At 37.3% G+C, this 27,093-nt stretch overlaps 1 protein-coding gene across 3 annotated transcripts; it reads right to left on the bottom strand.

Annotated features, from left to right (window-relative positions):
- Positions 1-328: 328 nt before the first annotated feature.
- On the bottom strand, positions 329-27,093 carry LOC134665672 (neurotrophin 1). 3 transcript variants are annotated; one of them, XM_063522613.1, is made up of 9 exons: positions 26,538-27,093; positions 12,286-12,639; positions 6,832-7,000; positions 5,427-5,616; positions 3,132-3,281; positions 2,393-2,563; positions 2,018-2,141; positions 1,657-1,906; positions 329-1,527 (listed from the first exon to the last, which is right to left on the bottom strand). In XM_063522613.1, the coding sequence occupies exons 1-9, from the start codon at positions 27,006-27,008 to the stop codon at positions 848-850; spliced, it is 2,559 nt and encodes an 852-aa protein (XP_063378683.1). In that variant the 5' UTR covers positions 27,009-27,093; the 3' UTR covers positions 329-847. The 3 variants fall into 3 exon arrangements, with proteins under 3 accessions (XP_063378683.1, XP_063378681.1, XP_063378684.1); XM_063522611.1 differs by having other exon boundaries at positions 329-1,906; XM_063522614.1 differs by lacking the exon at positions 12,286-12,639 and having other exon boundaries at positions 329-1,906.

The raw sequence follows: 27,093 nt of genomic DNA, 5'->3' as shown, positions 1-27,093 counted from the left end.
TTACGAATGAACCATGAACTAGAAATACAAACTCCCAATTTGGGACAAAAAGAAATGTATGTAATTATCCGTTGGGTTACAAAAATAACGTACGTTTTTGTAACTCGGAAGATTTTGTAGGATCATAGTACAGTAAAATTATTATTATTTTGTACAAGCAAAACTATATACAGTAAACTAAAAATCGTTCAATAAGTAATACGACTCATTTACTTTTCCATACCTCTTTTTCAGAGGATACCTCTTAAATTGAAGAAGAGAAGAGATTTTTTCCATGTTAGGTAGACCTATTTTTATATTGTTATTTTTTCAGTGGCGTAAATAAAATATACATTTCGAGGATACACTTTTATTGTCTGGCAAGTCTTTTGAGTCTTACACTATCTTACTTATCCTAAAGGTGAGTTACAACTGGAGTATCATTACTATCGTTAATGCAACTAGAAATAATTTAAATAAATACCTACTAATCAATAATTTACATTGCGATTCGATTTGGCATCGTTTGTTCACGTTATAAATATATAAATATTGCATCTTCCACTTAAAGATAAAACTTTGTTAAATATAAAACATTACTAAAGTTCCGATTATTATCATGTCATAATACATCCATAAAAAGTTGTAAAATGTTTACATGCCTTAATAATTTAGTACTAATATCATGTTGAGTATTTTAACTGTATTGGCAGAACTCTTTTTGTCGCATTTCTTCTTAAATTGCAACTGTAGCTTAAAAATATTAAGTAAACAGTACTGAGAACAAAAAACATACATACTTACAATACTGTCTATATAAACGATTATAACTAAATATAACGGCAACTCTGATTATTCATATCTATTATTATTTATGTTTCTTTTTTTCTACTAGATTAGTGTTTTGTGAACTTCTTGGCGGTGGGTGATTCATAGGTTTCCATTCAGACTCTGACGACGGAACGTACGCTGCTACCACGTCTTCTCTGTCAATGGAGTCATTTTCTTCTTTCTCATCTTCTCCAAAGAAATCTATTATAGGATGGTAATTATAATTTACTCTTTTACCATTCGAAGCATTGTCTTTTACAGATTTTGTTTGCTGTTGATTAAATCTGGGCGTCTTTTCACTCGTAGCAGCGTGAAGTTTTGGAGCAATAGTAGGATGAACTTGTCTAGGTGGGACAGGTTTCTGATTAGCTTTGGTCGCCTCCTCATCAATTTCTTCGTTGAAATCTTCCATGGTTTCCAAATTGCTTCCCGTAAACGATTCTACCGCCGACGTACCTGAAGAGGATAAGTCGTCCGGAGCACCCGATATCTTCTTCCTGATTGGTCGACGATTCGGCCTTGATGCTCCTCTCTTGAATTGAGGCGTACTTTTGAATTTATTCGGAATGTCGTTTGAGAATGAAAACGAAGTCGGTGCTGACGGTGTCGGAGGTTCTAGATAGCTTGGTAACGTGACGGGGTCAAATGTGCTGACAGGATTTCTCGATATTGGAGGGCGTTTCACGTTTCTAATGGAAGTGGCCTGGTTGAAGGAATCTGGGAAATAAGTGTTACCGTAAGAATCAGTAGGGCTAGAGGGGAGTATAACAGGTATTACTGGTATTGCTGGCAAAGGTAAGTTACTGTTATCATCATCGTTAAGTTTAGCATTAGAGAAAGACGTACCGGTTATTAGATTGTGGTTATCAGAGAATGGTGCGAAGGACTCTAGAGGCTTTTTAAAGGTGAACGGTGGGTTTTTGGAGACGGTGGGTCTTTGGACGCTGGGTTGTACATTTTCGAAGGCGTGGTTGCCTTGTTCTGAGGACAGTTCCTCTACTGGCATGTTCTCCGCTGAGGATTCGTGGATCCTGTGGCCTAGTGGTGGGAATGATACGCTGTAGCCTTCAATGTGGCAAGAACAGCATGTTGGCACCTAGAAATAAGAAGATTTAAAATAAATAATGTTATAAATGAATCACGAAAATCGTTTAGTCATTTTTAATCTACTTTTGTTGTTGTTGGGAAATTAAATTTCAGTTTTTACCTTGAATATGTCCATGTGTAATCCGTTCTGCTGATCCCATGTCAAAAGTCTGTGATAGTTGTACACTTGGACGCATTTTGATTTAAAGTTGTCCGTTAAATATGTACATGATTCTTTGGGTTTTCTGAAATAAAAGTAAGCGAACGTGAATTACAAATATTAATGGATTGTCATCAAAAAATCTTATATCTTTTATAAAGCACAAAGTACCTATCTTTGAATACACAAATAGTTGCAATATAAGTTTAATAATTATAAAGTCTCCTGCCTACTGTATTAATAAGATAATGCAGCAAATTCACGTTGATAAGGCTCATAAAGTCAACATTAACTGCGGAAAGCTGTATCTTCCGTGGAATATACTACTGTACTTACAAGCACTTCTCCAGGCGTAGCGTCTGCGTATGCTCGCCAGTGTTGACGATGTATTTCCACTGGCCTGAAGTTGCGCGCGCACGTTGTGGTCGAGCGTACTTCACAGTGCTGGGACACATGAAGCCGGCCTCACCCGCGCTCGCGAAGTCTCTGTTTGCTGTGTCGCCTCGTCTGAAGCAGAGGAAACGTCGAGTTAGTATAGGTATATATTGTTCTACGGATCTTACGCTTATCAAACACTTCCACAAAAATACCAAGTATACTGTTATACCATTAGGTAGTACCTACTTAACTGATGTCTCAAAATGTCAGTATGAATGAAACTTTTTGGGAACAAAATCCCTTTTTTTTTTCAAATATTTTGATTTGTGTTTTTGGAATATAATATTAGTGAAACACACCCAATGTGTTAGTAGAAAAGGCACGAATTTAAAAAAAAATATGGGAAGTCTACTCTTCGCGCCTACATTTTTAGCCGCCTTTTTCTATGCTGTGCCAGAGAGTAAGAGTGTATAGTCACACTATATAAATTATAAATTTAACTAGTAAATAAAGTTATAAAGCCCTCCAGTGGCGGAAGCCGGATTCGATCGGGCATCTTCAACTATTGCGGAACTGTGGAATACCTCTACAGATGGGTGACGGGCTGATCGGCCATTTTTCTCGAGGCCGGGAGTGCAAATCACGCCCGATGAGGTGATATTTTTCCTATGTGTTCATTTAAAACATCCTGATTTACCTATTAGAGACCAGATAGTGTTCCGCTGTGTACTTGGCCTCCTGGGCGGCCGTGACGCCGTCCAGGGCGCCTTCGCCAGGGTCCCTGAAGTCCGCCAGGAGAGCCCCTGCTGCCGCCTTGTTGCGTCGGATAGATTGGATTATTGCGTCTCTGGAAATATTTATAAGTATAGTAGTTTAAGCAATGAAAATGGGTATGTACAGGCACCTACAATAATATGTTACTTTTTGAATGCTGCAAAAATAATAATGATGTAACACTTTTTTATGGCTCTACAAATAAGTTCGTGTCAGATATTTTTGCAGCCTTCGATGTGTAACATATTATTGCAGGTGACTGTACTTAAATATACTAAAGTATTTTTGATGAACTTGTGCATTATGCTTTTCATCTTAAGAATGAGACAGAGTGCTTATTGTAGGTAACTATACTCGGTTGTTCAACCGATGATATGCAGGGAGACAAAAAAGAAGTGCATTCTCGTTGCCTAGGGAGGTTTTACGATTATACTGCGCAACTTTTACTATGGGACCAACCCCGAAATCGCGAAAAAAATGTTGGCTGTTTCATACATTTTGGTTGGTCCATTTTATTTCAATTGGTTGGTCCATTTTCTATGGGAAGGTAAATTTTTTTCGCGTATTCGGGGTTGGTCCTATAGTAAAAGTTACACAGTATTAACCCAAAACCTCCCTGGCAACGGGAATGCATTTCTATTTTCGCCACTCTGTATAGATATAATTTTAAAGATACAATAAGTTGGACCTGATTGGCCGAGTCACGAATCTATTCAAAATTAGTTTAAGATCCGAATGAAATAGTTTATAGATAAATGTTGATACACTTTAGCTGCGGCAATTAGCTAACATCGCAATTAAGAAGGTACTTACATCGGACTGAATAGATCTGATGCCACAGTGAACAAGATAAAAGTTTATAAAAAAATGTTATTTTCTAAATGAAATTGGTGACTCAAATAAGCCAGTCATTCCTCTCTACATTCCAGTACCTTGATGGTCGAGACTTTAACAAGATGCAAATGTTTTGTAATGGAAAACTTTTTTTATAGCTCCAAAACCATTACAGAGAAATACATTTCTTTGTAACACAAGAAAGAAGCACTTATACTTAACTACATAATGTTCGTTTTTGAACCTTAAATCCATGACATGAGGTTTAATTTAACTAATCAGAACCAGGTATTTGACCGGTAGGTACTTGACCAGTTGAGGCAAAAACACTATCTTACTCAGATGATCTTAACCACTTTCACACTCTATATAACGTGATTTACTCTTTGCTCCATAAAAAAATCAAGAACAGTTAGTTGTTTAAACAAATAGTTCTACTTTCAACCTTAACCTAGTAGTTTATAGGATAGTTATTAGAATGATTTATTGTTATTTGAATATAACGTCTTTATCTTACAGTTTTCTTGCGCAATTTGACCTTTGTGTAGTTGAGAAGACCGATTTAACGCTAATATAAATCGTTTAAGTAAATCTTAGGCCGACCGAATTATTAAATTGATCTCTTTGAAGTTAAATAATCATCTCAAATCGTGATCTTGTTCGTTACTGCAGGTACTCTGCTGTCAATAGGTTAATAACGTTTTCCTACTTTCAATAAGTAGGTAGCCAACATTTGAAAGATAGAAAGTGTCTCATTGTCTGGTCACAATAAGAATAAGGCGCAAAAACGATTCATTGACAGTCTATTAACCAGTTTCATAATTATTTTTGTTAATTGCTATGGCCATTTTATGGAATGTTGTATAACTTTTTCCTTAAGCTAGAAAATGGTGTCATTATTACATACGAACTTTTCTAAGCCTGATAGGAGAAAAGTGTCCCAACATTTTCAATCCGATTACCTATCTACCGATTTGTATAGGTTCTTGATTAGAAAATTAATTTAATAAAAAAATTTCACATTAATCTTAAGAGTTTACGCAGAGTTTCCTCGCTGATGGTAGACTCGGCAATTAGATATTCCTTCTTAATCAAATACATATACGTGTGGTAATCCTAAATGTGTAGACACAGGGTGATGGTGAACAGTTCACATTTAGCCTGCTCGCTCGGTGTGAACCGTTTCCTCGCCTCGTTGACCCTGATTGAATATTACTTCTTATTTCAATACAAACATGGGGTGATTCTCAAAGTATAGATACAGGGTACTGATGAAACAGTTCACACTTAGTCTGTTCGCTCGGTGGTATCACATGGAGTTTCCTCGCTGAACTTGATCATCGTGATGGACTCGGCGGATATTCGTTCTCAATCAAATACATACGTGGGGTAATCCTCCGAATGTAGACAGAGTGTGTTCGTGAACAGTTCACAAGTAGCTTGCTCGCTCGGTGTGATCACTGGTAGTTTTCTTGCTGGGACTGGTCGTCTTCGGACCGGGCTTATTGTAGACTCGGCGGTGGCTCGCCGTGCAGGCGGCTTAGGCGGGAACGTCCCTCGGCGGATGAGGTTGCCTGAAAGAAACAGATTATTAGGCTATTTGATAATTGATTTAAAGCTGGTCAAGCAAATCTTGTCAATAGAAAAAGGCGTGAAATTCTAATTTTCTATGGGACGATAACCCTTCACGCCTACATTTTTTAAATTTGCTGCTTTTTTCTACTGACAAGATTTGCTTGACCATCTATAAGTTACTAAATTATGGCTTTTTTATACATGTTGAGTGAGACATTATTGGAACTACTTACCTATTAAGGAACTAGACGGTAACTAAGGTTGACATCCTCAAGCAATGCAAATCCTTGTATTTGTTTACAAAATCGATCAAGTTCCTGTTTTTATACGTAACATCATAAGCATTTGTGTTATAAATCTTATGTCATTATTTAAAACAGCGTTCATTCGGCCTTATTAAAACTAGTTTCAGAATAGCATCTGAATTCAAAGCATTGCTTAAACTTAAATTTAAGGCAAATTTATTCGCCAACCGTCAAAAAATTACAATACTTTCTTTTTAAAAGTCGTGTATCATCATTATCATGCATGAGATTTTAATAATTTGAACCATAATATTTGTAGTTAATCGGTTATGATCTACAAAACGGAAGAAACTATGCTAATCCATATGGATTATGCGTATAATGTATTATCCACTATGCGTAACACGTTGAATAATAGTATACAGGCTTCTGCGGGCTTTAAGCATCGATTCTACATTTTCTCAACTAATGTACTTTTGATCCACCACATAAACCACAACGCCACAGGCTTGGCACCGACTTCAAGCGTATCAGTTGCTAGCGCATATAAAACGGGATGATATTTTATTTCATCCTTTTTGAAGTCGGTTCTACTTTTTTAAATTAAATTTGATTATTAAGCACTGGTGGCCTAGCGTTAAGAGCGTGCAAATTTTAATCCGGAGGTCGCAGGTTCACACCCCGGCTCGTACCAATGTGCTTTTCGGAACTTATGTACGAAATATCATTTGATATTTAACAGTTGTTTTTCGGTGAAGGAAAACATCGTGATAAAACCGGACTAAACCCCATAAGACCCAGTTTCCCCTCTGGGTTGCAAGGTCAGATGGCAGTCACTTTCGTAAAAACTAGTGCCTACGTCAATTCTTGGGTTTAGTTGTCAAGTGGACCCCAGGCTCCCGTGGCAAAATGCCGGGATAACGCGAGGAAGAAGAAGATTCCACTTAAATTATTGTTGAAGATTCTTACCCTTCCTATCAATAAATCTATTCAGCGCCCTCAACTTCTCAGCCACCGGCAGATCTTGCGCCAGAGTCTGGTTCGTCGCGTCGGCCATCAGGTCCATGGTGCTGTTCTCTGTCGCGTTCTTGTTCCTGACTGTGGAGGGGGCTTCTGTCGTTGTGGTTCTTGTTATGTTCTGGAATTAGAGAGGAGGAAAGATCAGGATGGAAGCATGTGATTTTGTTTATTCGTGTGGTATTTTGTCAATGGCTTAGAGCGTAGGCACAGAATATGTAATACTATTACCGTACAGAAAGGAAACTTCCTACAAAACCGAAGTTTGTTAGCGACTCAAGGGACGAGGGTTGTCAAAATTTAGGTCATTATCTTATAAGATACACCACATATATGTGGTCGTACACGCGTAGGGACGTCAAGTTGTGACAACCCTAGTCCGAGCAATGCTGAACCGAACGGAGCCGAGAGTGCCCGAAAGGGGGAGATTTGCACCCCTGCTGTAGGAAACATTCCAATTCTGCATCCTTTGTTAATGGCGGTGATGTTGCAGTCTTGCTTGCCCTTATGTCCTTAATAAGCTTCTCCAGAACGTCGGCGTCTAATCAACTCTATTTCACACGGGCACGACGCCATTTCCATAGAGCTAACTATCTAGATGTCGACGCAAGAGGTATGCTGGTGTGGAGGGGCCCTAATACGATGGATGCAGAACCAAGTGTTAGGATTGGATGTATGGATGATAGAAATAAATGTGATATGAACTATACATGTTAACGGATATGATGTAAAACCAGGGACCGTTACCGGTATTCTGACTACAGGTTATTATTGAGGTATAACCGGTGTAATTTGAATTTGGGTATTTATATCACTTAAGCTCCGAATAGAGGTATTCGAATACCGGTATTCAATAGTGTTATCGGTTTAGCCAATTGACAACAAATACCACTATTTGATAGTTTACTCCTAAAGCTATTACCGGTAATAAGTAAGTGCCAATACCGGTTGTAGTAGTACCACGATTCGTTCCTTCGCTACTCGTCAAGGACGTTGTCCGGCCCGCTTGTAAAGTTGTAAATACTTAAGATTCGGATCTTAGAATGCCCGTTTTCATGTTGCTGGTGAAATTAGCTGTTAGGTGATGATTTTGACGAATACATTTTTAATAGCGTTCATTTGATTCTTTTAATTGTTTTTTAATTGTTGATTTAATTGTATTTTATTATGTATGTAGTTTATAATCTCAAAGATATGAGCGCCGATTAGACGTGCGCGCCGCCGCCATAAGGAGTACGCGCGCCGCCGCCGCCGCCGGTAGTTTAAAATTCGCGCCGAATATTTTTTTATAAGACAGTATTATGCAGCGTTAAAATATGTAATAGGTTATAGTCCGATAAGAAATAGTTCAAAATTATTGCGGGCGCCACTTCCTACGTAACTCTCACATTTTTGACGTAAAATACTTACTTAACAAGACCGAAGTGATCCCATAAGTGTTCCGTAAACAAAGTTTTGTACGGAACACTAAAAATGGCAATAATTACGTACTTACGGAATTTTTCTGGTTATATAATTGAATTTCTACTATTTTATGTCGCACCAACACCATACTAAGTCATTATTTGTCTTATTACAACGTAATGAACCAAATAGATAAAAAAATATTATTACGGATTTTTTTTCCTGTGCGTTCATCAAGACATCAAGAGACAAACCCGATTTCATTTAAGAAAGTTCTTACGAAAATATTGATAAAATTACATGCATTATTGTATACCATTGTTCAGATGTTGCTGCATCCTACGATACCCCGCTAAGTTTGATTTAATGTTAATAAAATGACGCCAATGACTGGTAAAATTTTACCACCTACGAGCTATAAACTTTTTGGAAAAATATAAAAATAGTAGGTTTTACTTTAGTTCATAACATAAGTTGACATTATCAGTAAGTGTATTTGTAATTAAAAGCAATTATTCTATATTAATTTAAAAAAAAACATGATATTGACAAAAAAAAAACCTTATGCATATAAAGTACTGTATATTCGGCAACGTCCATAATACTAGACGTCTTTTCATTATGCAGCGTATCTTTTTATTTACACCGAACCTGGCAACATCCAACATATTTGTCATACCTATGTTTTTTTCGAAACTATTATAAATAGATTTTTTTCATGATTTTTCTACAATAAACAACCACATACCTAATAAGATAATAACACCGAAAAAATGATACTAACACAGTTTTTTAAGATTTTTTTCCCTTGTCGATTTAAGGGTTAAGCATGACTTTTCATTATACGTCTTAATATTGAAAAGTTGAAAAATTCCACGCCGCCGCCGTGGATTTTTTGGTGGCGCGCCGTTGCCCAATTATTTTCGACCGGCGCGCACGTCTAGCGCCGCCCGATAGGCATTTAGCCGGCGACGGTTCGCCGGGTCAAAATTGGTTGGCGGTGGCGGCGAATCGGCGGCGTAGCCTTGAAAACTTGGTTTATGCGAAGAGAATTCAAACCTTTTAATTTCAAGGATTATTTATTGAATTATGGTAGGAAAAAAGTTTTTCATGCCATGAACTGTAGATAAGCAGCACAATGAACATCTTTATATTGTGAGGTTACTGTTAATTGAATTTATCACTAATTCACTACACCTTATAAAACAAAGTCTCCCGCCGCGTCTGTCTGTAACTATATGAATGTATGTTCACGATGAACTCAAAACCTACTCAACTGATTTTCATGCGGATTTCAGCTATCAATAGAAAGATTTTTGAGGAAGCTTTAGTTTAGGTGTACAATTTGTTAAGGTTTTGTGTTATCCGTGCGAAGTCAGTGCGGGTAGCTATAGTCAAATATAATAGTTATTATATGTACGTATCGCCAGGAGAGGTGAATGATTACACACACTGCTCGCACAGAGTACCTACTAATCGCAAAAATAGTATGAATGAATCATGAGTGAATGCGACTTAAACGTACGATATTAAAAGCCTATAAAAAAAACCTTCAAGAAACTTTTTTACAGTTGATATCAACTTGATATTGGTACGAAATACGGAAGCCTAAAAAGAATATTAATTTCAAAATCTCACTGTCATTTCATTACATGATTTTGTTGTTGTGTGCGTGACTTCAACTATCGTGCTCATACCTTTACATTCAATTGTTGAGGATATGTTCTGGAATAGACGTATTAGGTTAGACTCCATATCACCTATTTCTTATTCATTGACATTGCCTGGCCACCGAATCGCTAACTACTGCCACATGTTTAGCTTAAGCATAGACAAGAGAAAGCATGCAGTCTAATATATATTAGCCAAAAAAGTTATATATCCGAACTTAATATTAGGTGCTAACAAATTAGCTACCAATATTTTTACAGCTGATAATACTCGACTCCTGGAGTATATTTAAGTATGAAACATTTAGGTTTTATGATGTTCTTTGAGAAAATTGGAAAACAAATTTGCTACGTAAAAACACCCTGTTAATGAGATAATTAAATGAGACCTCTTTTTAACTGGCCACTTCACGTTGATAAATGAAATGACACGTTGATGATAATGACATTTAACACAAACAATTGTTGGCAAAACAGAAAGTGTTAAACATCTTGTCAGTTAAATCATAGACAAATATAGTAAGCATAGAGTGCTCACTCCATACATCAGTTTTGGTACCAAAAAGACTATTCTTTTCGTAATTGACATTTAGCATCGAGTAGCGGAATTATCAGTACCGCTACTTGATACTAGATGTCTCAAATGTCGCGACTCACGAAAATTGTATTGAACAACTATTTACAACTAATATTAAAGCAGAAGGAGTTGAAAATAAGTTCCAGTTAATCCTTGTTTAATATTCGCTGAAAGTTGTTGAGCATTAGACTTTTCGGTCGGTGCAACATCTATTGTCAAGTAGCAGTACTGATAATTCCGTTACTCGATACTAATGTTGACTACGAAAAGAATAGTATTTTTGGTACCAAAACTGATGTATGGAGTGAGCATGAGCACTCTATGTATTTTTTCTTTATGTGGTTAAATGCACGTAATGATTATTTTTAATTAATTTTATTAATATAATTTCAATTTATTTTTTTGTTCGGTAAATAAAACAAAAATATGATATGAAAAGTTTTCTTGATTTCTATTTAAAGTTAACTGTTTTTATATAAAGTACCATCTCTTAAAATATCGATACCTACAGCTTGGCAAAAAAGAGTAGAAATCAAAAAGTGGCAACATTGTAGTGTCGTCCCTTTCAAACCAATTTATATAAGAAAACGGGACGACACTACAGTGTTGCCACTTTTTAATTTCTACTCTTTTTTGCCAAGCTATAATTTGTTAGCACCTTATATAAAAGCAATAAATTCCCGATCAAACTAATCTGCATAGCATTTGCAACGACAACGTGTGTAAATATCATCGTTAATGTCAAATTTCTATGAAAATATGACGTTTATATTATAATAACACTCCCTCACTTTGTTCTGTTCAAATCGGTGCAAAGTTAGCTTAGACAGACTCTAGTATCTAACAAGGTCACGCCGATGCCACGGCGATAGCGCAGTGTCGGCAGCGGCGACGCGAAAATTTTGGCGGCGGCGGCGGCGCGAAAATTTTGATGGCGGCGGCGGCGCGCCGGCGCGGCGCTCATATTTCATATGGAAATGTTTTCTGGGGTTAATTCTTTTCATTAATTCATTCATTAACCTCGTGCTTTGAAACGGTCGCAATTTCGAACCACTTGCTACGCTCGTGGTTAAATTATGAAATATTTCGCTTATACTGCGATCAATATTAGCATGAGGACTTAACAACAACTTTAACCTCTTGTCGCAAAGTTTTTGGTTACTCTTTGATCAAGTGCAATGAATACCGGTATTAAATACGATAACCATTACCGGTATACTGAATACCTGTTATTATTGAGGTATTAATGAATACCGGTATTTCATTATGTCAATTAGTGTAGTTTAGCGATAAAGACAAAAACGGAATGACAGCAATACCTCTAATTCGAATATAGGTATAACATTTTAACCGGTATTCGTTTGACAGTTTATATACAGGTATTTAATAAAACCGGTTATACGGTCCCTGTGTAAAACTGGATTTATTGTAAAATGGTAAGATGTAAGAGTCAGTATAACTGGTATGGAAGATGGAAGTGAAAACGTTAGTTTTAGATACCATAATCGAGGAATAAGGAAGTGTAAGTCTGAAATACTGAATAACCTATTATATTTTGTTTCTTTTATAATAAAAGTTTAATGAAGAAGAAGAATCGAAGGTACAATTAACTAAAGACCAAGAGAAAGAGGAAGTGTAATATCTAGGCAAGTAAAATGAAGAAACAAGGGCAAATTCCAGAAGTAAATATAATATTTGTGCAAATAAACATTTGAATTTTGAATTCGTTTTGAAAGAGTGAAATGCAATACTTACAGCAGTATCCTCTTTCTTCTTAGCTTCATTGCTTTTATTACTTTTAGTGTCGGTATCTGTTTTGTTAACTGTTTTAGGACTGTATCTCCTTTGTGGTATTCTACGGTATCGTGTTTCTGGTGCTTTAGTTGTTGAGTGTTCGAATGGTTCGTCGTCAAGGACTGTGTCTGTGTCTTCTGTGTCTTCAGTGAATGAGCGTCTGAGGAGTTGTGCCTGCGGTAGGGTGAGGGGTTCCCTGACTTCCCTGGGTTCTTTGCCTGATCTGACGGCCTTGCGGATGAGGTTGGCCATGTCGAGGAGGATGGGGAGCATGAGGTCGGATGTCGCGTTGGCGTTGCCGAACATTGATCTCACCTGGAATGTGCAGAGATGGTAAATTAGTTGGTGTTAATAAAGAATCAATGTGTAAATTCTAGTAGTCGCACTACAGTTAGCTTTAAAATTACATATAGGATTAGACTACGCGTCAAAAATATCTGATGATGATGATAATGATGAGATGTCTAATCTGGGTACCATTCACCAATACTTTTGAAAAATGTAATTTTGTCAGGGTTTGGTGTACCTATTGAAGGTAGTCTGGGTCTGAGTTAGTTCTAATTTTATTTTTGGAATTTCTGCAAATATTCTTATTCGTATTCCATACTTATCTAAAGTAAAAAACGTTGACTTTAAATGTTTCATGTTTCTTTTTGGTAAACATTCAGAAAGATAAAATCAATCATTGAAGGATGCAAATGAGGCCGAAACCAAATATAGGTACACACTAAATTGGTAAATATAATTATAGATTCTAACCTATCATACTAAAACACGGGCCAGAAAAACTATTGCTTGCTGCAAACATTAACTGTATCTCATGTGAAAAATATAATGATATAAAGCAAACTGCCTGCTGTGTTAATTACTATAATTATCTAATTCATAGAACAAATACCTCATTATTACTTAATAACCTTAAGTATTATTTTAAAAACAAATCTCTAGAACTATTTTATCTATGAAGTCACGGCCGTGAGAATCGCTGAGAAATACCAAAAATGTAGGACAATTGAGTCTTGTGCCTTCGAAATTTGACCTTATTGTTAAATAAATAAGAACGTTGGTAAGCGCAATAAAATAGCTAATTATATTTTCTCAATGAACCCGTTTCTAAGGTAAGGTCAGTTTTTAAGATGATGTCTCATGATTGTTATATAAAAACATTAAGAACCGTATTTGTTTTAAGGACATTGTTTACAAAACTTACAAAGTTAATTAAGATTTTTTTTTTGTTGAAACTGAAAAGTTCGAGTACCTAGTTATTGCAACATTTGTACTGAATTTGCAGTTTTCTTAGCAACGTTACCTATTGTCTGAGAACGTCACATTTTTACAATGTATACGGAATTATGTTAAGTACTTAATCCGTGCTCGTAGAATTTTGATATAATTATAGGTTAAAAGAATTTTTATTACAATTATTACTCATATAAATATTACAATTCACTTACGTGAGTTAACATACTTAAGGATAACTCATGCCAGACCGGGCTGGGTCCAGGCCGACGCGTCCGACATAACTTTTTGTTTGATTTTATTAATTCTATTTTATATTAACATTGATTCAAATTTTACTACCAATATGGGTATGGTGGACCGCTATACGCTAGAGGTAATGATGTTCATTTGTCATCAGGGTTTATTCAATAACTGCCAGTTGGCAGGTAGCATATTTTTTAAACAAAATATTTCTTTTACAATAAATAAACAACATTTCTGTTTGGTACAATTCATTGTTGTTTAATTATTTGAGAATAGTAAACTGTGTTTGTTGTGTGTTAGAAAAAACACAATCATCATCTTTCTCGCGTTATCCCGACATTTTGAACGGCTCGTGGGAGCCTGGGGTCCGCTTGACAACTAATCCCAAGAATTGATTGATTATGATTATGATTGACGATAAAAAACTGCATCATCTCAAATACTTAACTATTGTACAGTATCATATCTTCAGGATAAAAATATTGTAAACCCTAAAACCGTAACAATTTATAAAAGAAACATATTTCCACTCAAATAACCAATTTCCCGCTGAGATTATAGAAAAACACCATAATAACATTCAATAAACCGATCCCTCTAAAATCTAAACCGTTTACTATAACCAGAAGCTGCATTCAATCTTTAAAAACCTCAACTTGATTTGATGTTACTCGCAGTACAGTACGAAAACTTACATTAGTGCAAGCGAGAGCTGCAGCGGGTAATGCCAAGTCAAAATCAGGTTGTTAAACGTAGAATGATGCTATTACAGATTATGAATGGTCGATCGGTGACATAACGGCCATCACCCATAAAGAGGCGAAAGCGCTCACGTAATGCGAAAGCAAAAGTACCTTCGATTTTTAAAATTCCGATACTGTTCCGAGAATTTTCAAAATATTTCTTAACCTAAGCCTTTTTCAGTTATAATAAATCTGGGGTTGGCTCTTGTGGTCTTTCACGACACAGGTCAATTTTTTGCATGCAGTATGCATGCAGCCGAAAAATTTCAAAACATAGAGGATGACTCACGTTAGACCGGGCCGTGGCCGGGCCGGAGCTTCCGGAGCTTCGTTTTTTATGTAAAGCACCACGTGATCACCGATCGGCCGTCATAGAATATGACATGTCGGACGCCTCGGCCCGGGCACGGCCCGGTCTAGCGTGAGTCAATAACCTTAACGTTTAAAATTAAAAAAAAAGCAACGCCAAATTAATTTGCAATAGAAAAGCAATTGCTCTGATCACAGATTTACAATGATAGCTCATACACGCGTATTCGGGAAACGAGATAATCACAAGATCTAGAGACGATATAGAGATCAACTAGATTTACATTAGATATCGACAAGATGTGACTTGGATATCAAAGTCATAACTTGTCGAAATCGTTCAAGAGGACCTCCAGAATCGCGGAAACGTCAAATTTGACATATCTATCTTACAAATATCTTTAAATTATCCATATCGTAACTTGTTGAGGTCTAGTAGAGATCTAATTCATTTCCCGAATCGAGCCGATAGAGTTACAATAACATTAAGTATATACTTATCTAAAGAATTTAATCAATCGGTTCACCAGCTGAAATATTCTATTTAAGACGCAAAAAAGCTCTGACACAACCTTAGCCGCAACAAGAATACAGGCCACATGTACTCGGAAAGTTTGGCCAAAATGGTTACCGAATGGAACCCTTTGAATACCATATAGATGACGTATGGTGTAGGCAGACCAAAAAGGAGATGGCGGGACGACTGGGACACATTCTATCCGGATTTGAAAGTACAAACAGCAGGGTAGAGGGAAGGCTTTTGCTGAGCAGTGGGACACTAAATCCGGCTAATAAAAATTTTCTGACCAAGTGACTAGCGATGATGAACTTACGAGTAACTCCGATATTTTATCACGCAGTGTTGTCGGTATCGTCTTGGGTCGTCCCATTCGTTTTTCGTCAAGTACTTAAATTAGTCCTATTCTGCTTTCGTCACTCATTCTACATTCGTCACAATCGTCGGTGGCTTTCAATGTAGAATGAGTGACGAAAGCAGAATAGGACTAATTCAAGAACTTGACAAGACGATACCCTGTTGTCCTACTGGACCATGTTGCGCTACTTGCCCAAGATATGGCCAATGTAAGTGTCATAAGTGATCTTGGTGGACAGAATGTCACAGTTTTAGACCTAAGGTGGTTAATGTATTGAAGCAGAGTTACCTGGTGAAACGGAATGGTGAGATACCTACTCGAAGAATACAGAGTGAAATCTTATATATAAAATTATAATGATTAGTTTATATGAAAGGTCCATATTTATTTTTGTATAAGTAGTTAGTAAAAGAGTGATCTTCAAATGTTGTCAAAAAATCGAATTGAAGTTTTAAACTTTGAATAGCTGTGTGTGCTGATAGAAGTAGTCTCATTAGCAACAAACTGCAACAAGATACATCCGTTTTGGTCTATTTCATGCCGCCGTATCAACTGCAGAATGCAATCTAGAGTATTAATTACTAGAAAGCTGATTTTTACAGTTAGATAAGGAAGCATTGAAGTTTAGTCAATGCAATTTTCAAACTGAAATTGAAATGGAAGAAAATTTTTGAAGCGATTAATGAAATGAAACAAAAAGCCAAGGTCGAAATAATAAGAAATATCTTTGATGTGATGATGTGGTTAATTTGATACGATAGGGTTATTGGGGGCAAATAAATAATTATATAAGCAAGTAAATATGTAAAATAGTTCCTCATTTCGAAATACATATATCATTTAGCTATTATATAATTTAGTTATTCATTTGGGTCGACCAACTGGACACCGCCGTCCTGTTTTTGGTCATCCTAAATATCGTGAGGCAGGGCTATAACCACGCTAATCGCGGGCATTTTCTCTGTCACTCTTATTACGCCTCCATTGGAGTAATAGGAGAAAGCAATTTGCGAATTTCTGTTTTCGCGGTAGGCCCTCAGAGCCTCAGGCGTAATTAGAGTGATAGAGAAAGATGCCTGCATTTTGTGAACTTCAATTTTCGCGGTTAAGGCCCTGGACCGAGTAAAGTGGTGTGCTCTTGTGTTGGAGGCCAAGACTCATTTTGGGTCATCGCGCCAGCGAAGTAAGTAGCTATTCATTTGTTTTTAATCACGTTTAGGTAACAATATGCGTGTCTACATCGGAAATAGAATCGCGTGTGTCGTAGAGGAAACACAAATGTGGGTAATTATAATATTAGCATGCGTGGCCGTAGAATGGCTAATTTGCGGTTAATTTTGTACTGGTGTTTACCTACTTCCGAGGCTCGTAATGATGCATAAAGTGCATTCTTTGTAAGCCGATGAGCCAGTTGGTCAAAAATGCTGCCTTACTTTCCAACTAGAGCAGCCGGCCTAGCCAAGGTTACAATCGCTATCGCTTCGACAACGAAACGCTTTGTGTCTCTCTATCACCCTTCCATATTAGTGCGACAGTGACAGCTGCGTTTCGATCGCTACGGAGCGTAAGCGATTGGCATTTTGGCTACGCAGCCAGGTTCTCGCAAACTCTGACATCGATATACCTATACTTTATTGTAGGTATTGTATACTTTGTTGTAAATACTGTAAATAACTTGATTACAGGTTCTGAATGATATTAAATATTGTACACCATAAATATGATAGGTAGAATCAGGGGCATAGTTACCCTAGCCACCAGGCCATCGGTGCGATTCGGAAAATGCATTAGACATTCACTAGATATGAAATAGTAACGATATGTGACGTTCTAAGAAAAAGGGTACCCTATGACGATCGGCGCTTAAACGCTATTATTAAAGCCGCTCCAATATTATTGCGGCCATAAGGTACCTTTTGCCGTGGAACGTCACATATCGCTACTATTTCATATCCAGTGAATGTCTAATTCATTTCCCGAATCGCGACGCATGAGCATGACCCGGTGCGCCAATACGCCAGCGGCGGCTTAAGCTTATTAAGCTTAAAATCGTTGCAGACTTGTCTTGGTCTAACTCTAAACAAGCATTCGGTAGCTAACTTTTCTTAGATCGTGGTTCCGATGCATTGTTCTAAGTAGCCCGCTTCCACTCCAACGAGGCCGGTTTTTGCGGCGCCGCGTTTCACGCGCGTAAGGCCCCCCCCACATCTAGCGTCTTTCGAGCGTCGGCGTGTGTCGGCGTCGGTCCAGCGCTATGGAAAATGACGTCACTGCGCAGTTGCGTCGACGCTGCGTCGACGTTGCGTCGACGTCGGCCATGGAATTGTAGACGCCGACGCTCGAAAGACGCCAGATGTGGGGGGGCCCTAATGGACCCATTGAGTCATTCCGTCAACAGTTCATTTCCAACGACAGCTGCATTACTGTTCATTTCACTATGGAAATTGACAATAACAGCGACGCGTTCAGTACTAGTGCAGCTGCGGTTAGAAATGGAATGTTACCATTAATGGCGATGGCGTGGGGTGCTTGATTTTTGGTTGACATGCTAGCAAGGCGGTCGGACGGTCGCGGTTAATTTAAACAAACAAATAACCGTAAACTCGGGTTACTTTGACCCAGTGGAGGATAACTTTGACCCACATGAAAACCTCATTTAAAAGGGTCTAATTCAAAACATAAAAACTACAAAGGTTAGCTAAAACAAATTATAGTGCAACAACATAACATGGACCGAGTACCTAAATCTCAACGGCCAAAGTTAGCCACTAGGGCTAAAGTAACCCGACTTTACGTTAAATAAATATTATTGTTGTTATATTGTAATGTTGTAGTATTGTCTTAAGCGATAAGTACCGCCTGTTGTTACCTCTATTGTCTTTGTTTATGTTATTGTCCATTTATTGTAAACTACGTGTATGTGAGGTGTGCAATAAAGAGTATTGTATTGTATTGTATTGTATTGTATTGTATTGTCATCTTAGCATATCTTCATCTTGGTATATCGTCGATTCGTCGCCCAGAACCCATAGTACAAACTTGCTTAGTTTGGGGCCAGGTTCATCTGTGTAAGATATCCCCTAATATTTATTTATTATTTATTTTAATTATATTTTGGAATAAGTAAACCAGTCGGGTTATAAGGGCCACTGTTTAAACTAATCAGATGTTCACTATTCGGGCCATGGGAATATGAAAGTGAGGCCAAATAGCCTGAATCCTAAATACACCGTGCTTCAATTCTACTACACTCTTGCGTAAATGTCACGGTACTGGTATGTACACTGTCCAATTTAGAAAGGGAATGTCCAAAAGGTTAGATAGTAGATTTAGGGCTGATTTAGACGGAGCGAACTCGTATGCGATTTTAGTTACATTGAGGACTATTGGTTACGACCGGAGATCAATCAAATACCGCAATGTAATGCCAGTTTTCGCACCGTCTATATGAGCCTTTAGGATCTAATTATAGCGAATATATTACAAAGCTCATACTCGTAACCCATCACTGGATGGGATGGGGATGGGTATTGACCCCTAGTGTATATTTCATTCGTTAGCGTGACGTGACGTACGCGTTTGTGTTAAGTGTCATTTTGTATGGAATTTTGAGTTTCCAAAACATGCCGCTTGGCGCGCTGTTCAAAAGAATGATTTTTTTTGCTCCTTATGACCTCAGGAATGCATACCTGCGTTAAAATCTGTCAGGTTTAATTAGCCTTAAGTGAATAATGATGCAGAAAATTTCGTGTGGTTCTATTTCATGCTTACCTATACTTTTTATATTATCTCTAAAGCAAATCAGACCCAGTTTTCGCTTTCGTGAGGTAATGGAAGAAAAATGCTTCGTGCTTTTCAATGTGATCAATATCTGGTGTTATTTCAAACGCATATCGAATGCAAGCAAGTCTGGGCGCTCCGCATCACTACGAGTAAGTATAAATCCGTACACGCCGGGAAAAAGTTGATAAATGCCAGGAAAAAATTGAAGAAATTTGAACTTTATGTACCTAATCTTTCAATTTCATTAATTAAGTTCAAATTTCTTCAATAAAATATCTCGTGTTATCAACTTCTTCCCGCCGTGTATGGAATTTTAGCTTGAATAAGGCGGGGAAATGTTATATTGCGATATTAAATCCATTCGTTGAAAAAACGTTATATTGTATTGGATTTTGAACTTCCAAAAAGTTTCGCTTGGCGCGCTGTTCAAAATCCCGTACAAAAATGGATATAACGCAAGAGTTTCGAAAACGTCCCGCTTGAATGAAATTTACAATAGGGATTCAGACTCTAAAATCAAAAACAAAAGGTAATACAAGCTTAACTAAAATATTTTTACGGTGAATATTGTCTAACTTTTTTTTAAATCTTAGATCATGGACCATGGTGTGTAAGCATGTAGCACATACAGCATATACTAAACATGTTATAATTGCCACGTTCGTTATGTAACGGCGACGTCGACGACCGCTTAGTTCCGATTTGAACATCAAAGTGCAATTTCCCGCTGACATGGTTTAGTTCCGGAGATGTCATTAAGCACCTGATTATCTTAATAACACCTGTGTTACAATGTTACACATAATTTAACAAGTTCAATTTTAGCTAAAAATATACGAGTATGATGAAATTTCAGTCTTTTAGCTTTATCGATATAAGGGGGGGGGGGGGGTCAAAAATGGCCTAAATCGATAAAAGGATGCTGTTTTTTTGTTGTTTTTCCTTAAGTTGGTAGGGTTATTGTAACTAATGCCCCCGATCCGAAAATGGTAACATCCAAAACGGACATTTTAATAATTATTTACTGATTAAGGCATTTTTTCGTCAACATATACAAAGGGCAATGGTTACTTAGTTTACATCTTTATTGTTTAATATTCTTAAAGATTACCTTTTATCGATGTATAAATCTAATGTTATCTAATGTTAAACATTATTATCGATGTGGCCAAAAAATTAACACACAGAAATAACTTAAAATTACTTTTATGGAGCCAACTAGAATCTTGTAACGCTTTAATTATACTCGTAAGTAAATATTTGTATTGAAATTTACAAAAAAAAGAAACAATGTATGCCCCCTGGCATTTCTGATAAATCTTTCCTTCAACATTTCCTACCTCGCCTTTGAAATCGGATGCAGTTATCGACATACTCCATCGGGCGCCAGATATTCCTCTCTCCATCCATATTAATGACTACCTGATAATTGTCCGATCATTCCATTCATGCATAATGTTATGGCTCAATTAACGGCTTCATTTTATCTAATATCTATATCATAGATGAATTAGATGAAGATGGAGCCGGTTGCGATGCCCAATATAATTGGCGAGATCAATGCCACACGACTCCGCTGGCTTGGTCACCTGGAGTCCTGGAGGCATGTGAGGCACCCGGGTGGAAAACCTCCGTCCGGGCGTCCCAGATACCGCTGGAGAGACGAAGCCCAAAAAGACCTGTCCGCCCTCGAAATACTCAACTGACGGGAAGTGGCGCAGAATAGGGCAGAGTGGCGCTCTCTTTTTTCAGAGCCCAAGATCCTTTTTGGGTCACTGAGCCAGTGATATAATGTGTTATTTATATAATATATGTATAATAATTATCCATAGACGGTGCAGGCCGGGGTTCAGGCAGACCGAATAGGAGATGGCGGGATGACTTGGACGCATTCTACTCCAAATGGTGGGAAAATGCCGATGATAGGGTCGAGTGGAGAAAACGAGGGGAAACCTTTGCCCAGCAGTGGGACACCAAAGTAGGCTAATAAAAAAAATCTACAATCAGCGGTTATTAGTGATTCGATAATTATGTAAGTCAATCAAATAAGGTAGTGTTTTTCAAACTTTATGGTGTCATGGCCCTTTATGACCACAAAATTTTTTTCGCGACCCCCAAACCCCGTTTCTACGTTTTTCTATCTATATAGAGTCAGTGCGGAAAGAAAAGAGTCGTGAAATGTATGGGATCTCATGAGGAATCCCAGGAGAAATGTAGCTCCAAGTGAAGCGCGGCAGCGTTGAACTTCCTCCCCTCCCTCCACTAAATGAGAGGTGGCCCTCGACGGCTCCCGGTCTGTATCTGCTCATGACATACTAAGAATGAACTGTGCCAAGTTTCAGTGCATAGTCACAAAATGCAAGGTGTCGTGCACTAACAAATCAGCTATAAAAATGCGTATACTTAAACCATGACTTGCATGAAACAATATTACGAAAGCGTATGTCAATCAATATCACGCGTGAACTATTAAATACACTTTCTATTTTACGTTTTTTTTGTAATTTACTTCCTTGAAGATGTACAAACACGTAAACTAATTAAATTAACCGAGCGAAGCTGAGACGAGATCAAGTTTACCAGCTTGGCGAGCAGAATCTATAATGTGACGCGTTTTGTTCGTTTTACTTTAATGTCGTGAATCTCAATTACATCCTGGGTAATAACGCACTAGGCTTTAAAGTTATATTTTTTTTGCAGACTAATCACTAAAGTGTCATTCTATGGAACTTGCTAACTATGTAAACAAAAGTCAAAATTTGGGCCTTCCCAAGCCCAATGCGAATTAGAAATTTCACAATACAATTCCTATGAATTCTTCGCAGTTGTATGCAGGTTTTCTTGTCATGCTTTCCTTTATTGAAAAGCTGGCACCCACGACCGCTCTGTCAAGAGCGATACGAGAGAGAAGAAGGAGTGCTGTAATCCGTTTACACAGTTTTACTTCATCAGTAACTATCGCGGAAACCGAAGATAATATTGTAGACTTATATCGACCGGGATATGGACTGAGGGCCCGATTCGGATTTTGAAATAGATATCTATTAGATATCTTTTAGACATCACCAAGATACGATAACGATATGTTTAAGATCTAACCTGTCAAATTTGACATTTGCGCGATTCTGGAGATACTCTTGAACGATTTCCACAGGATATGACTTAGAGATCCAATTGACATCTAATAGATATCTTACTCTATCTACCGTAAAAGTGACATTGGTTGCCCGAATTGCGCTGCAAAAGAGAACTAGTTGATATCTAAACTATAACGTATCTAGTACGTGTCGTCTCTTGTGAATATCTTGAATTTCGAATACGGCAATGTGATTAACTTTTGTATTGTTTTCGAGCTCCCGATATTTCGACGCAGTAACATAGTTAATTAAAAGGTAATCACGGTTCATATCCCGGTCGTTATAACTCTTGTCAAACTAACTGTGAATCATTCAAAACTGACAATAATGTAAGTAAGTATTACTGTGGTATTACGCTTAGCAAAGTAAAGAGAAATCTTAAGAAAACAAACGGTAGCAATGTAAGAGATCAACCATTACACGCATACTTTCGGAAGTAGTATCATATTTGTCACTCACGTATGAAAGCATGTATTACATGTGATTAATTTAAAAATATCACTTAAACTAAAAACGAGTTAACCCATTATCAACTCAAAGTGGCATAACATAAAGTATATTTTTATAGAAGCGAAAATCAGCGTATAAGACTTTTAGATGTAGATGTAGATATTAACAATGCTCTAGCGACCAAAAAAGTGCACTTATTTTGCGACACGACGGAGAGAATTGGCTCCCACGATTATATTTGCTTTTCTCGGATAATGTTGCAATTATCTATGTGAACGGGAAATTATTAAGAAAAAAAGGACATCACGCGAGTTGAAGATATTGGCAAACTTTATGGCTTTAGTTCTACGTCCAAGTCAGTAAGATTAATAAATCTGATGCAATAGTTTAGTAAAAAGTTGGTGCACCTAAGGGGTTGTGCAAAAATCACGCGAGGTGTTTTTGGCTACTTTTTGACCCCCCCTCCCCTTGGTGATATTTGGTGAGGTTTTTGGCTACCCCCCTCCCCCACACAACCTCACGTGTATTTTTGTTTTTTTTTATTCGACCTAATTTTAAGATATATAAAAAATCTATATATAGATGTATTTTATATAGAAAATCTTGTTTATTTTTCTATTTTCGTTAAATAGACTCGCTATTTTGAAGTACAGAGTGAAGATTTAATTTTTAACGAAACCGAGATAAAGTGTCTACTCATGTGGTAGAGTTTTTTTTCTTAGTTTTGTTCACTGTAGAAAAATACACGTGAGGTTTCCTTATACCCCCCTCCCCCAACGTGATCTATCGTTAATTTTTTTGGCCCACCCCCCTCCCCCTATCGAACCTCGCGTGATTTGTGCACAAGCCCTAAGTACCTCGCGTCACGCTATCGAATGAAATTTACACTAGGGATAAATTTACCTGTGGTTTTCACCTTCTCATCTGCCATCGTAATTAGGAATGTTGGACTTTACGAATACGAAGGTTATGCTACTAAAGGTGATACAGATGAAAGTTCAAAGCAATAAAAGGTTCCACAGTTTCACTTGTCAACCGGTATTGCAAATATTTGGCGACACGCAGTGCGTAACTAATGCCGCGAATTATATTAGTTTCGCAAAATTTTAAAATTATAACCGAAACACATATAATCGCCATTTACAAGAGATTGAAATTAAGTCAACCTATATAATCTAATGCTTTTATACAAGCAATTCTTGTTTATTTATATATTTCGGGGATCTTGGAAACGGTTTTAACGATTTCGATGAAATTTGCTGTATATATGGGGGGTTGTCTTATCTCTGGGAAAATGCGCATTTTCGAGATTTCATATGTTTTCCGAGCAAAGCTGGGTCTCCCAGCTATTAAATTATTAATTAATTTAAAGTTGATGCAAAGAATACTTACTCTTTAAGTACTCTTTCTCTATACCGAGTGTGGCCAATAGGGATGTTTCCTGTACTTAAAATAAATTATTTCAAACCGTGCACGAAATAAAGCACCAGATAATTATTAGAAAAACATAGATAGCAGCTATTTTTAAACACAATTTGTATTTAATAAATCGGATTGAAATATAAAAAGTAGGTGAGTTTACCGTGACGTCACTACATTCGTTTTCATATAAATTCCATATTAGAAAATCGTTTTGACAGTTCTAAAAAAGAAGCTGATTTGACTAGTAGGAATGTAGCCTATTAAAGCATAGATTGTACTCCTCAAACGGTGACACTTTTGTTCAACAACTTTAAAAAAATATGAAGTATTTAGACTCCCTATTTTTCATACAAAATAAATATTATCTTCAATGGACGCCATCGCCACGACATATCATTGTGATTGACGTTGCTTGTCACGCCTTAAACGTAACAACATTCGCAATACATTGCGTCTTAGAATAAACTTTAAAGTGTATTAAAAATCAAACCACAAGTTATTTTTAAAAGTCTCTGAACAAATGTTGGTCAGTATGAGAAGTACAGCCTACAGTTTATTTTTTTGCTCATAGTACAGGCCATACCCGGTATATATAAGGATTATGGTACAGTTTCTACCAATAACATACCAATAACAATTGAATTAAGAATCTAGGCACCATAAGGCCCACTTGCACCATTCCACTAACCCGGGGTTAAGCGGTTAAACCGTTAACTTTGTGTCAAATTGTACTGGTAACCATGGTAACTCCAGGTTTAACCCGTTAACATCGGGTTAGTAGAATGGTGCAAGTGGGCCTAAGTGTTGTCACTAAATCAAATTATTGTAACATTTGTTTTTTGTTATCAGTACTGATATGATGGTCGTATTTGTCTACGTGACAGCGTGATAAAACGGTGTCCGTCCTTTTCTATCCCGCAGAGTTAAAAAGTGACAATTGTTTTATCACTGTGGATAAAGCTATCCATAATAGGCTTGCAGATAATTATATATTATCCGTTTTCAAACAAGAAAGCGCGAACGGACTCTAACATATATTATACAATTAAATCAAGATACGGATCTGATCAGAACTACTCGTAACTAACAAACTTGCGAGCCTTCACGCATCGTCTCTTCCGTTATAATTCCGTTCTACACCAGTCAGCAGTAGTAGAAGAAACACAAGCTATTTAATACAGTTCTTCTTATAATTAGGCCCAAGAAAGGCCCATCGTTTATTTAGGCTGTACAAATTTAGAAGACATGTAGAAATTTAAATTTAGACATAGAAGGACAATTTTCTTTTCAAATCCTTATAGAGTTGGGTTCTTTTTGGTTTTCTCCGTTCCTAAAAGTTAGGAATATCGTATAAAAGTATATAGGTATACATATAATTTAATACACTCTACACGCCGGGCGCTGTTTGATGAATGCGTAACGGGTCTCTATTGTTTCCCAAATAGTTTTAAGTCATAATGTATTGTTTGTCCGAATTTTCGTTAGTCATAATTGGTTTTTCTCAGAAACGCGTAACTTTTCAGGATTGCCATAAAACAAACCTAACCTAACCTAACCTATCTATAGAATAACCTTACGAAAATCCTGAAAAGTTAACGGTTTCAGTTTTATGACTAACAATAATATGACAAACAATACATTATGACTTAAAACTTTATGGGAAACAAAGGGACCCCATGCGGAACATTTGGGACGCAGAGAGATTTTTTTATATTTTGATTTTCTGTGTCTATTCCAGTTACTTTTGCATAGGTAGGTACATAACTGGAGTCAGACCAAGATAGGTCTGCAACGATTTTGATAGCACACACATGCAGTGCAAGTGTTATTTTAAACGTCAAACTTCTATGGAATGATTACATAAATTATTACGTACAAAATAACACTTGCACTGCGTGTGCTATCAAAATCGTTGCAGACTTACCTTGGTCTTAACTCTATCGATGTTAGTAGCAAATTTTTACGAATCCAGCTGTTGAAGAGATGCTTCCATATGAGAGGTATCTTACCTGTGACAGATTAAGCGGCTGCCGCCCCGGCGGCGTGCTGACCTGGCTGGCCACCAGGGACGCCAGCGCCACCCGCTGGTTCCCCGACATCGCCCTGATGATGGGCAGGATCTGCGCGAACTTCCCCACATGGTCCTTCCTCTCCAGCGCCCGCAACACCGCATCCCTTATCATCCCTTCCTTAGCCCTCAACTTATGCGACGACTTGTAATTTTTCAAATTCCTTTTTGTAGTTGTCTCTGTATGCTCTTCAAATTCTTCATAAGAATCTATATTATACTGTGGTCTGTGTGAATTGGTCACTCCGTGCGGCTTAACAATCCTCACGGGAGGCTTGACCACTGTTTGATAATGTCTCGATTCCTGCGCTATCATAATCTCATCGTCATGCGCGAACTCAAAGTCTTGCAAATCGTCATCAGCTACAACTAAGATCACTAAAACTAAAGCAGAAATAAATTTAAACGCCATTGTCACTCGATTAATCTCACTTCACTGCACATTATTTAAATTATGCAATAGAAATCTTTGCGCATATCGTACGCGCACCGCTTTC

The sequence above is a fragment of the Cydia fagiglandana genome, chromosome 7 (genome assembly GCF_963556715.1).
Source record: "Cydia fagiglandana chromosome 7, ilCydFagi1.1, whole genome shotgun sequence".
Taxonomy (NCBI): Eukaryota; Metazoa; Arthropoda; class Insecta; order Lepidoptera; family Tortricidae; genus Cydia; species Cydia fagiglandana.
Note: the sequence above shows the minus strand (reverse complement) of the source record. Positions and strands in the feature narration are given on the sequence as shown.